The sequence below is a fragment of the Lynx canadensis genome, chromosome D1 (assembly GCF_007474595.2).
Source record: "Lynx canadensis isolate LIC74 chromosome D1, mLynCan4.pri.v2, whole genome shotgun sequence".
NCBI lineage: Eukaryota > Metazoa > Chordata > Mammalia > Carnivora > Felidae > Lynx > Lynx canadensis.
The window spans coordinates 102,233,778-102,244,120 of record NC_044312.2 but is presented as its reverse complement, the minus strand read 5'-3'; the positions used below and the strand labels follow the sequence as shown (position 1 = coordinate 102,244,120).

General features: G+C 42.4%; 1 protein-coding gene across 1 annotated transcript; it reads right to left on the bottom strand.

Moving 5' to 3' along the window:
• Window positions 1-1,748: 1,748 nt before the first annotated feature.
• On the bottom strand, window positions 1,749-8,769 carry LOC115526407 (olfactory receptor 998-like). Its single transcript, XM_030333809.1, is given in 5 exon segments — window positions 1,749-1,883; window positions 4,975-5,092; window positions 5,094-5,574; window positions 5,577-5,616; window positions 8,752-8,769. Coding segments are annotated over 5 exon segments (792 nt in total).
• Window positions 8,770-10,343: the final 1,574 nt, after the last annotated feature.

Below are 10,343 nucleotides of genomic sequence, written 5' to 3'. Positions count from 1 at the left end.
CATAGGAGTTGACATATTGTGTACAATCACAGAACTTTAGATAAAAAAGTAATATAAATGACATTGAGTCTATTACCCTCAGTTTACAAATTAAGACATTGAGAACCAGAAATGGTATAGAATTTATCCTCTTTTAATCCTTTTTTTCTTTTTGAAATGCCAGAGAAATTTACTTTAAATGGCACGGTTTTAGTCTAAAAATTATTTAGATCTGAAATAGAACTCCAGCATGTCATGATTCTGTACACTGAAATAAGATGATTGAAGTGTAACTACCAATTAATATCCAGGCACACACAAATTGAAGACTGTCGCATTATTACGTTGTACATGGGAAACGAACCCAACGCTGCACGTTAACTTTTAATCCTCTTTCTAATGGGAAGAGTCAAGGTTCAAACCGACAACTCCTTAAGTCTAGTCCACCTCTTTCTTAGTACACATTTGGCAATTCCACCTGAACATTGGTAAAAGCACCGTCCGAATTCCCTCCCCAGCAGAAAATTCTTCCTAACTAATGTCCCCCTAAATGCCTCTTTTAGGGGCAGGCAGTAAAGGAGCAGACTCAACATGGGCATCCATGTGGAATAGAATGCAAAATCGAATTTATTAGCGTACTGAGATGAACTTGAACGAGGAAGTATGCAAAGGAAGAAAAGTGTCCCATGCATGATGGCCAGAGCAGCCAAGCAGGAGGAGCAGGTAGGGAAAACTTGCTGCCTGCATTTAGCAGAATGGATATTCAGAAGGCTTGAAGGATAAAAATACAGGAGGCCGGGATGATGAGGGCACACAGGATTCCTATGAATCCAGCCATCATGGAAAGAACCAACTTACTCTTCTGGGAAGCAGCACATGCCAGGGAGGGAAAAGGGGGAATGTCACAGAAAAGGTGGTTGACCACATTTGGACCACGGAAGCCTAAGCAAAAGTGAAGGTCTCATGGACAATGGCACTTTGAGGACCCGTGGCACAGGGCCCCGCCACCAGCTGCACACGGGCCCTTTGGCACATGATGACTGTATGCGGCAAGGGTTTGCAGATGGCTGCGTACCGGTCACATGCTTGGCGGCCATGAGGAAACAGGCTGGTCACTACAAGCTGACCAAAAACCACATCAGTACAGCACAGCTCACAAAGGAGATGACTTTTCTCTCCCGAAAGGGATCACACCACATCGACGGAGCAGCGGAAGAAGAGGAGCATACACCCACAAAGGACAACGTTTCAAGGAAAAACTACATGGGTTTCTGGAGTCAGGAATCCATCCACATCAGGGTGACCGTCCCCAAGTTCCCACCCCGCATGACAACATAAAGAACGCTAAGCAGAATAAATGCCAGCAAAGACCACCCCTAGGCATACACTCTTTAAAGCACAGAAAATCAAGAATAAAGACAACAATCTTCAAAGAAGGCAGAATCAGAAAGACACATCACCTACAGAGGAGCAAAGGATCACATCTGATCTCTCAGAAACCGCACCTCCTAAAAGTCAGTGGCCGTCTACTGGGCGCCAAATTTACAAATCGGGAGACTTCAGTGAGTGGAGGCCTTAACTGACAGGCAATTTCCCTCTGATACTGGGACTAACTGGCGATTCTTTACAAAATAGGCAGAACCACTTAACGACTTCGGGGGTGAACAAACAAATGAACGGCAAAATGCACCTGCACTTGAATTTCTGTCCCTGCCCTCTAGGAAGAACCAGTTGGGAACATTTCCTACTAATAAAAACAAAACAAAAACCTATTTTAAGATGCACTGTGTTACAGCTATAAAGTCCAAGGGAAAAGAAGATGGTGCTGTAAGAGGACAACACACGGGCTCTAACTGACACTGTCTCTGATCATCCCTTAGGGTGAGTCCCCAGTGGAGGTAACACTGAAACAGTATATGAAAAGCAAGTAGTTAATCCATGTGAATATGGCAGGAAGAGAATTGTCGGCAGAATACAGGAGCAGATCAGAACAGCAATAACCAGAGCTAGAGGAAGACAGTTGGTTTGAATATATTTGCATACGCTTAGACAAGGACCTTACAGCAATTCAGGAAATTTATAATTATCACTTGCCTCCTGCTGTTCTCCTCCCAATCCCCGTTCAATAGCACCTGCATCACGAATGTTTACCAAGCAATTAGGACCAAAGAAAACACTTCAGCTCTCCTACTAGGCAATGCATATCTCAATAGGTGACAGATCTGACACCTGTCATATAATGAAGATGCAGGATAGAGTCATTTTAAGGCAAAGTGTGACCGGGAAGAAACTGTTGATCTTTCTAGATGAAAACACATTTCCCTTTGGCTCACCTAAGCCCAAGTTTTATCAAGTCTTAGTAAAATGGTGCTGGGAAATGTCACCAAACTGGCAACTAACAAATTATAATTTTTCTAATGTTTATTTATTTTTGAGAGCGACAGAGACAGAATGTGAGTGGGTTGGGGCAGAGAGAGGGAGGCACAGAATCTGAAGCAGGCTCCAGGCTCCGAGCTGTCAGCACAGAGCCCGACGCGGGGCTCCATCTCACGAGCTGTGAGATCATGACCTGAGCCGAAGTCGGACGCTCAACCGACCGAGCCACCCCAGCGCCCCAAACAACTAACAAAGTTAATCATTCATAATCTGGGACCTAGCTCTCCTACATTTGGAAATCTGTGCTACAGAAATATAAATCTCAGATACACATGTGGCACCATCATTTGTAGGGAGAATAAAAGGAAACCAGCTGAAGGGGTATCACTAGGAGAAGCATACATTCTTTGTATGAAATGCTGTGCTACATAAACTATAAAATTTACCTGAATATTAATAATTAATTAACTTAGTAGTTTACTTTCCAAATTGCATCATTTGCATTGTGCCATTTTGAATTCAGCATTTTTTTTTATCATTTCAAAGTGGTTAATAAGGAGAAAACATACCACCTTGTATAAAAATGACAGATTCTGGGGTGAAGGGTGAGGGATGAGGGGAGATACAGGTCCTCAGAGGGAAAAAGTGAGATGGGAGCAGAGAGTTGCTAAGAATCTCTCGGTTTTACTTAGTTTTTGACAAAGATTTCATTCACCAGTAGGTAAAAGCGTTTCATTAAACCAGAGAGTGTTCGGATGGAGAAATAGCTTTACCAGAAGTCATTGAGTCCATCTGCCTAAATCTATTTACTTATGGATATTTTCATTCATTCACTTATTCATGCCTTCAGTTTTGACACAGATGGCAGCTTTTCAAGAGTACATTTTAGTTATGAAATTAAGCATATTTGTTGCAAAACAAGTCCGACAACTCAGACAAGCACGAAGCTCCTGCTGCTTGTGGCTCCTTTCAATGTCATGTTACTAAAGTAACAATGTTAACAGCGTGGCCAGTGACTTTGCACAATTCTCTCTATGATCATGTCCATAGGCACACACCAATGTCTTTTACACATGAGGTAGGTTTTACCCCCACCTTTTTCACCTTTGTTTACATGTTGGGGGGTTGGTCAACGAGAAGATCTGACCTCTGGTTGATCTGTGATCTGGACCCTGGCAACTGGAGGCTCCTCTCCCAGACCCTGTCCGTGCATTCTGCCTGCCTTCTCGGCTCCCAAAACTGCCCCAAGGACACAGCCTTGAGACAGTCATGTGTTCTTGGACGCTCTGGACGGCATGTGTGACTGCCTCTATCTAATCTTTCAAGATTGGGCGGGAGGCAGAAGGGCTATGGTCTTACTGCTGCGCCCAGGACAACCTCGCAAGTAAGTTCTCTTGTCTGTTCAACCTGCTCCCTACCATTCCGGAGTGGCCTGCTTCTCTCTTTGGTCTCTCCCTGCCTTTGGTGATGGGGGCGGGTTGCGGATTTCAGCGGAAGCTCCCCAGGAAGTTGCAAACCCACACAAACTGTGATCGGTTCTACAGATTAAGGTTTGACTTGATTTTTTTTTCTTATCTATCAATGATTGTATCAGGACGTTTCCTCCGAACCAAAACATTAATATTTAATTTACTTTGTTTAATAATTAGCCACCCAACACTTCAAGGAGAGAATGTATGTTTCTCCTAATGATACAAATTGAGGTTCTTTCCTTCCCCCCCCCCCCCCCACAAATGATGTTGCAGCATTTATGTCTGGTGTTGATATTGCGACAGCACAGATTTCCAAATGTAAGAGAGCCAGGTCAACGAGTATGTGAATTTTAACAGAAATCATCAAATTACTTTCTGAAAATGTAGCTGTTCTATACTTAGCTACTGTCGCTAAGTGCAATGTCGTGATCTATATTCGTTGGCAACCTTACCAGCATTGCACAAATCGTTGTGATGTCTGCTAACGTGCCAAATGGAAAAGAAACACTGTCTTGTCATTGTAATTTCATGTTTCCCAGCCATTGTGGAGTTCAGCAACCTTTAGTATATTTATATTTTTGGCAATTCCCATTTCCAGCTGTACCCATTGCTCATCGAGCCATTTATTGGCCCATGTCCCTCCTGTGTGTCATACACATGTACATTTGGGCTCAGGACTTTCTCATCGGGACATTACCTTATTGTAAGTCACCTATTTTGCAAAAGCCCTCTCACTTTCCATTGTTCAACAGAACAAGGTGTATGAACCTTTATTAATGAACACTGTTGACCTTTCCCTTACAACATTTGCTCTCTAATCTGGAATAAATGTCCTCCCACATATGAGACTATATAAATGTTCCTCTGTACTTTCTGTTCGCATATAGTACATTTGTACCTTTAATATATCTGTAAAGTATTTTGTATTCCCCTTCACTTTATAATGGAGAAGACTGATGAAAAAAATATAAGCAGTCTATAAGTAACCTGGTAACTACTCAGGAATAAAGGGAACTTCTAGTTCTCAGCCCAGTGTTCTTTTGACATGTTATAAACCAACGTCTAAGGTACAACACAACAGACTTCTAATTACCAAAACTGCTGGAGAAGTTTTCCTTTCAAACTTCATCCCAAATGTGTATCTTACCTCCTTATTCCCCAAGCTGTAGACGAGGGGGTTCCACATGGGCATCACCACAGTATACAACAGAGAAATCACTTTATTGAGATTCAGGGAGGGACTTGAGCCAGGTCGAACAGAGATAAAGAGTCCCATACAGGATGGAGACAACTACCAGGTGAGAGGAGCAGGTGGACAAAGCGTTCTGCCTCCCATGAGCAGTCTGGATCTTCCAGATGGCCACCAGGATGCAAACATGGGAGACCATCATGATCAGGCCACTGAAGATTCCTGTAGATCCAGCCAAAAAGAAAAGTGTAAGTTGAGTCACGGAAGTGTCTGCACATGTAAGAGAAAGCAGAAGGGAAATATCACAGAAAAAATGATTGATGATATTTGGACCACACAAGGGTAAGCAAAAAGTCAGTGTCATATAGGTCATGCTGCTTAGAAGAGCCATGCCATAAGGCCCTATAACCAGCTGCACAGAGACCCTCTGGGACATAATCAGGGCGTGCAACAAGGGCTTACCGATGGCCAAATACCAGTCATGTGCCATGGACGTCAGGAAGAACCATTCAGATACCACAAAGAAAGAAGAGAACCACATCTGTGTGGTACAACCCTGAGAGAGCTGACTTTTTTCTCTGCAAAGTTATCACACAGCATCTTGGGGGCAATGCAAGAGGAACAATACCTAAAAGGACAAGGGGCTAAGAAAAATACATAGTCATTCACTGGTCAGTGGTAACCTGTGTAAGAAATTTAAAAGTACATTTTATTTTTGCAATGTTAATTAGCATACACAAAATTGCTCCTTTTAAAAAATTTTTAATGTTTATTTATTTTGAGACAGAGAGAGACAGAACACAAAAAGGGGAGGAGCAGAGAGATGGGAAACAGCGAATCTGAAGCAGGCTCCTGCTTCCGCACAGAGCCTGACATGGGCTTGAAACCACAAAACATAAGATCCTGACCTGACCTGAAGTCAGTCGCTCAGCTGACTGAGCCACCCAGGCGCCCCATATTCATCACAGCTTCTTCAATGTATTACAAGTGTTTTTTAATCTGTAAAGGAGGCAGTTAGGAAAACAGCACTGGACGGGCAACGGTATTCCTGAGGAATAGTTCCTGTCCGTTGGGACACCGTGCAAACTTGCGCGATTTATACTTGATCTTTTTGGATTCGGGACCCTCTGCCATCAAAAGAGCAGTCTAAGTATCAAATCTAAATTTCCCATGGGTTCTAAAATTGTATTTGAAACGAGAACAGTATCTGTATGTCATCTTTATCACATGACAGAATAACAATGCCTACCTAGGAATACCGTAACCAGTGAGATTGTAAGAAATGATGAAAAATTCAGACCCTGATAATAGACATTTGGGGTCGGCTAAACGGAACAGAAATAAAGCCCTTTCAGTTCCTGTTTTGATGGAGAGGATAGTGCCATTCAGATGAAATGAAGACAACATTCATATCTGTGTATATTAATCTCTTCCCCTTATAAAAGGCTTACAAAGAGAAATGTCAACAAATGTCGGTAGCATTATTTACTAGGGGGAGTTCTATGGAAACACATAATAGTCATTTTTATGTTTATAAAGGACAGGCCTGCAAATGAGAGATTGGATACATTTACTCTTTAACCATCATGAGTACAGAGGATTCATGTTTGGGGTTAAGTGAAGTGAAAATTTTCCAGTAAAATATTCATGTAATTCATATAATCATATCATATAATACAAAAAATGAAATATAATGGTTTGGGAGGCACTGAGATGCCCTTCCTTTGAGACTAATTAATCTATCAAATATTGTATAGGAACTTTCCATGGAAATCAAAAGAAAAATTAAATATCCACTCTAGTCTCAACTGACTCGATCATTAGCGGCAATGTTACCATACATTTCCATGAATATATGAATATATTTTGTTCATTGAAATAAAATTATTTCCCCTAATTCCCTGTAATGTTTATAAAACTATTTAAGGCATAAATTCTGAAAAGTGATCTCTGTTTTATTAACACAATGTGTGAAATGCTTACCATTTTTATTGTTACAAAATTTTTAAGTATTTTTCTGACTCATCAACTGAGTAAAAACACATCAACCTGTTTAAAATGACAGTAAGGAACACAAAGTGTAGGATTATCCGTAAGAAAGATTCCAGATTCATATGTTTGTTACCAGGTCAAACAATTTCCTATATTAAGAAAAATATTCACACTTTGAAGATAGAGTGATTGAACCCTGAAATGCTACAGTGACAAAACAATAGTTAATATAATGTTTGTGCCCCCTGAGTTTATCATTACTTGAGAATTATCTGTGGAATTGCTTATTAATGGCAGCACTAAAATCAATCGCGGGAAATAGTGCCTAGGCATAAAAAGAAAGCCCGCTTTTCAAAGCAGTGTTTGATAAATCCAAGATGACATATGCCACAGCATTTCAGAGAAAGCTCCCTTCTTCACTGAGAGCTGAAGTGGTTGGAAAAACACCGCTTTCGTTTCATGCCTAACAGTTCAAAATCTACGTGCAATGGCAGGCAGTGGTTGTGGACATTTGTGGACCTACCAGGTGAGGGCGTTTGGTGAGGGGAACGTGCTTCCATCCTTCCATTGCTCAGCACGCAAACAGGAATAAGACTCCGCCTCCCCTGTAAGGGGGACGATTTCTATGACCTTTGCATTTCTACATTCGGTGACCCGAGAATTTACCTGGACGTTGAAGTATCAGAAAGAGAGAAGAAGATCCGCCTTAAAATCGGGATCAAAACCTCAGTTATTTAGTGACCTGAAGAGCTGGACTAAACCAAAGACCACTCTCTCTGGGGTACCTCGGACAATGAGTTTATGTTGCCACAGATCAGGTTCATTCTGAAGTCTTGCTAGTGTATTTCAAAACTTGCTGTTAATCAATATGCGGGATACTCATTTCTTTAAGTTCATAGTACCCCTGGCTGAGTTCAAGGTAAATCAAAGCACAGACTTTTCAAAGAAGGAGATGTCATTGTGCACGAAAATGGTTGGGAAATATTTCATGGGCAGATTGGTTTGGAAAGGTGGACAAGCTTGAGATGACCTGAAATTGAGAGGAAGGACATTTCGGGTAGAACTAAGGAGATGAACAGAGGCAGGGAGGCAGGAACATTCAACTTGATTGGAATAAAGCTTCATGAAGGAGAGAAGAAAATATCACATTGAGGGAACAGTGGCATAGGCAGAATAATGGTCTCCAGTGATATCCACCTCTTAACCCCAGGGACCGGTGATCATGTCACCTTGCGTGGTAAAAAGTGACTTTACCCATGTTATTCACTTAAGGACCTTGGAATGAGGAGATTATCTGTGAGCCCTTCTCAGGAGATGTAAGTAGGGAACATGGGCAGATATGCAACTTTGCGGGTTTTGAAGATGAAGGAAGGGGCCATCAGCTAAGAAATGTGGGCAGGGTTTAATAGCTGGAGAAACCGGGAAACAGTTTCCTCTAGAGATTCCAGGAAGCAATGCAATCCTGCCAACACCTGACTGTAGTCTGGTGAGACCCATGTTGGACTCCTTAGCCTGCAGAGCATTAAATCAATACATTTGTCTATACAACATTGTGTTGTTTTAGCCACTAAACTTGTGGTAATTTGTCAGGACAGCATTGAGAAACTAAAACACATAGGTTGGATGACCTCAGTCACCACTTTCTCTCAAAAACCTTCTAGGATCCCCTAAAAGGGTTATGATCTCCCACCTCTGAAACTGCCATAGCATTTCCCCAGTAGCTCGTCTCCACTGTCATCTGACTTTTAGAGTCAAGGACATGGTCTTACAATGGTCTGTATCCTATGAAGTCCTGATGTCAGAGAGTTGCAGAGAAGACATATTCTGTAAGCATTTTTGAGCGACGTGTAAATTAAAGCAAAAATATTTCACAATCCGTAATAATTTGAATGTAGGATTTAAGTTATATCATACACTTTGCTTAAAGAAGGTAGAATAGGGGCACCTGCGTGGTTCAGTTAGTGAAGCATCTGACTCTTGATTCCAGCTCAGGTCATGACCTCAGGGTTTGTGGGTTCATGCCCTGCATCAGGCTCCGTGCTAACTGTGGAGCCTGTTTGAGATTCTCCCTCTTTCGCTGCCCCTCCTCAGGTCTCTCTCTCTCTCTCTCTCTCTCTCTCTCTCTCTCTCTCTCAAAATAAATAAATGAACTTAATTTTTTTAATCAAGTGGTATAAAGCCATTTTGCCCTTTTCTTCTACTTGAAACCAACCAAAACCGGTAAGGAAACAGACAATAAAAACAAGAAAAGATAAAGAAAATGACACTTTATGAAACTTCAAGAGAAGGAAATGATATGATATGAAAAAGATGATAAAGCAAATTCTATTATAGGAAAATGCTTCACTTTGACATTGAGAAAAATTTTCCCTCTGAAGAATGTAAACACTAAAAAAAAAAAGATATAATTGCTTAATATAATGGCTAGCTAACTGGCTGACTAGAGGTGGTCGTCAAGAGGATGTAGCTACCCATTGACCGTCTAGCTGGACCTGGGCAATCAGAGGCTCTGAGGCCCCCACCCACCGTCCTTGGAATGTACACTCTGCCCACCTGTCCACAGAGTGAGCTGTTTTCAAGGAGGCAGCCTCAAGGGAGTAATGTGTTGTTGAGACGATCTGGATGGCGTATGTGACTGAATCCAGTTAAGGTCCCTTTATAAATGTTTAAGGGGGCGCCTGGGAGGCTCTGTCGGTTAAGTGTCCAACTCTTGATTTTAGCTCAGGTCATGATCTCATGGTTCCTGGGTTCGAGCCCCACATCCGGCCCTGCACTGACCGCATGGAGCCCACTTGAGATCTTCTGTCTCCTCTCTCTTTCTCTAACCCTCCACTGCTCATGCTCTCTCTCTATCTCTCTCAAAAAATTAATAAACTTTAAAAGATTCCGGCAGGCAGGTGTGGAGAGATGCTCATCATGCTGCTGTCCCAAAGGAGCATTATCTGGAAGTGTTCTTCTTTGTTAAACTTGCCACCTGCCATACGATGTGGGCTGCCTCTTTCCTCAGTCTCTCCTGCCCTCTGACGACAGCGGCCAGTTTTAGATGTTACCTAGGTAATTCCCAAGTTTAGGAACCAACAATTGGTGAGCCAGCTAGGAGACCTAAGAATGGAGTCTCGGGAAAGAGGCATCAGGAGGGAAATCTCAAGTTGGCCCGTGACCTCTGTATGGGGAGGGGTGGCCTGTGTGTGGATGCTGGTGGACCGCCGCTTGAGTGCAGAGATGCCCCCAGATGCCAGCTGCTTCGATGCCCCTGTTTGTGGGACTGCTGCAAAGTACGGAAGAAGTGGCTGCATGGTGGGCTGGCCTCTGCTGTGGGAAGCCTGCCTAGTCAC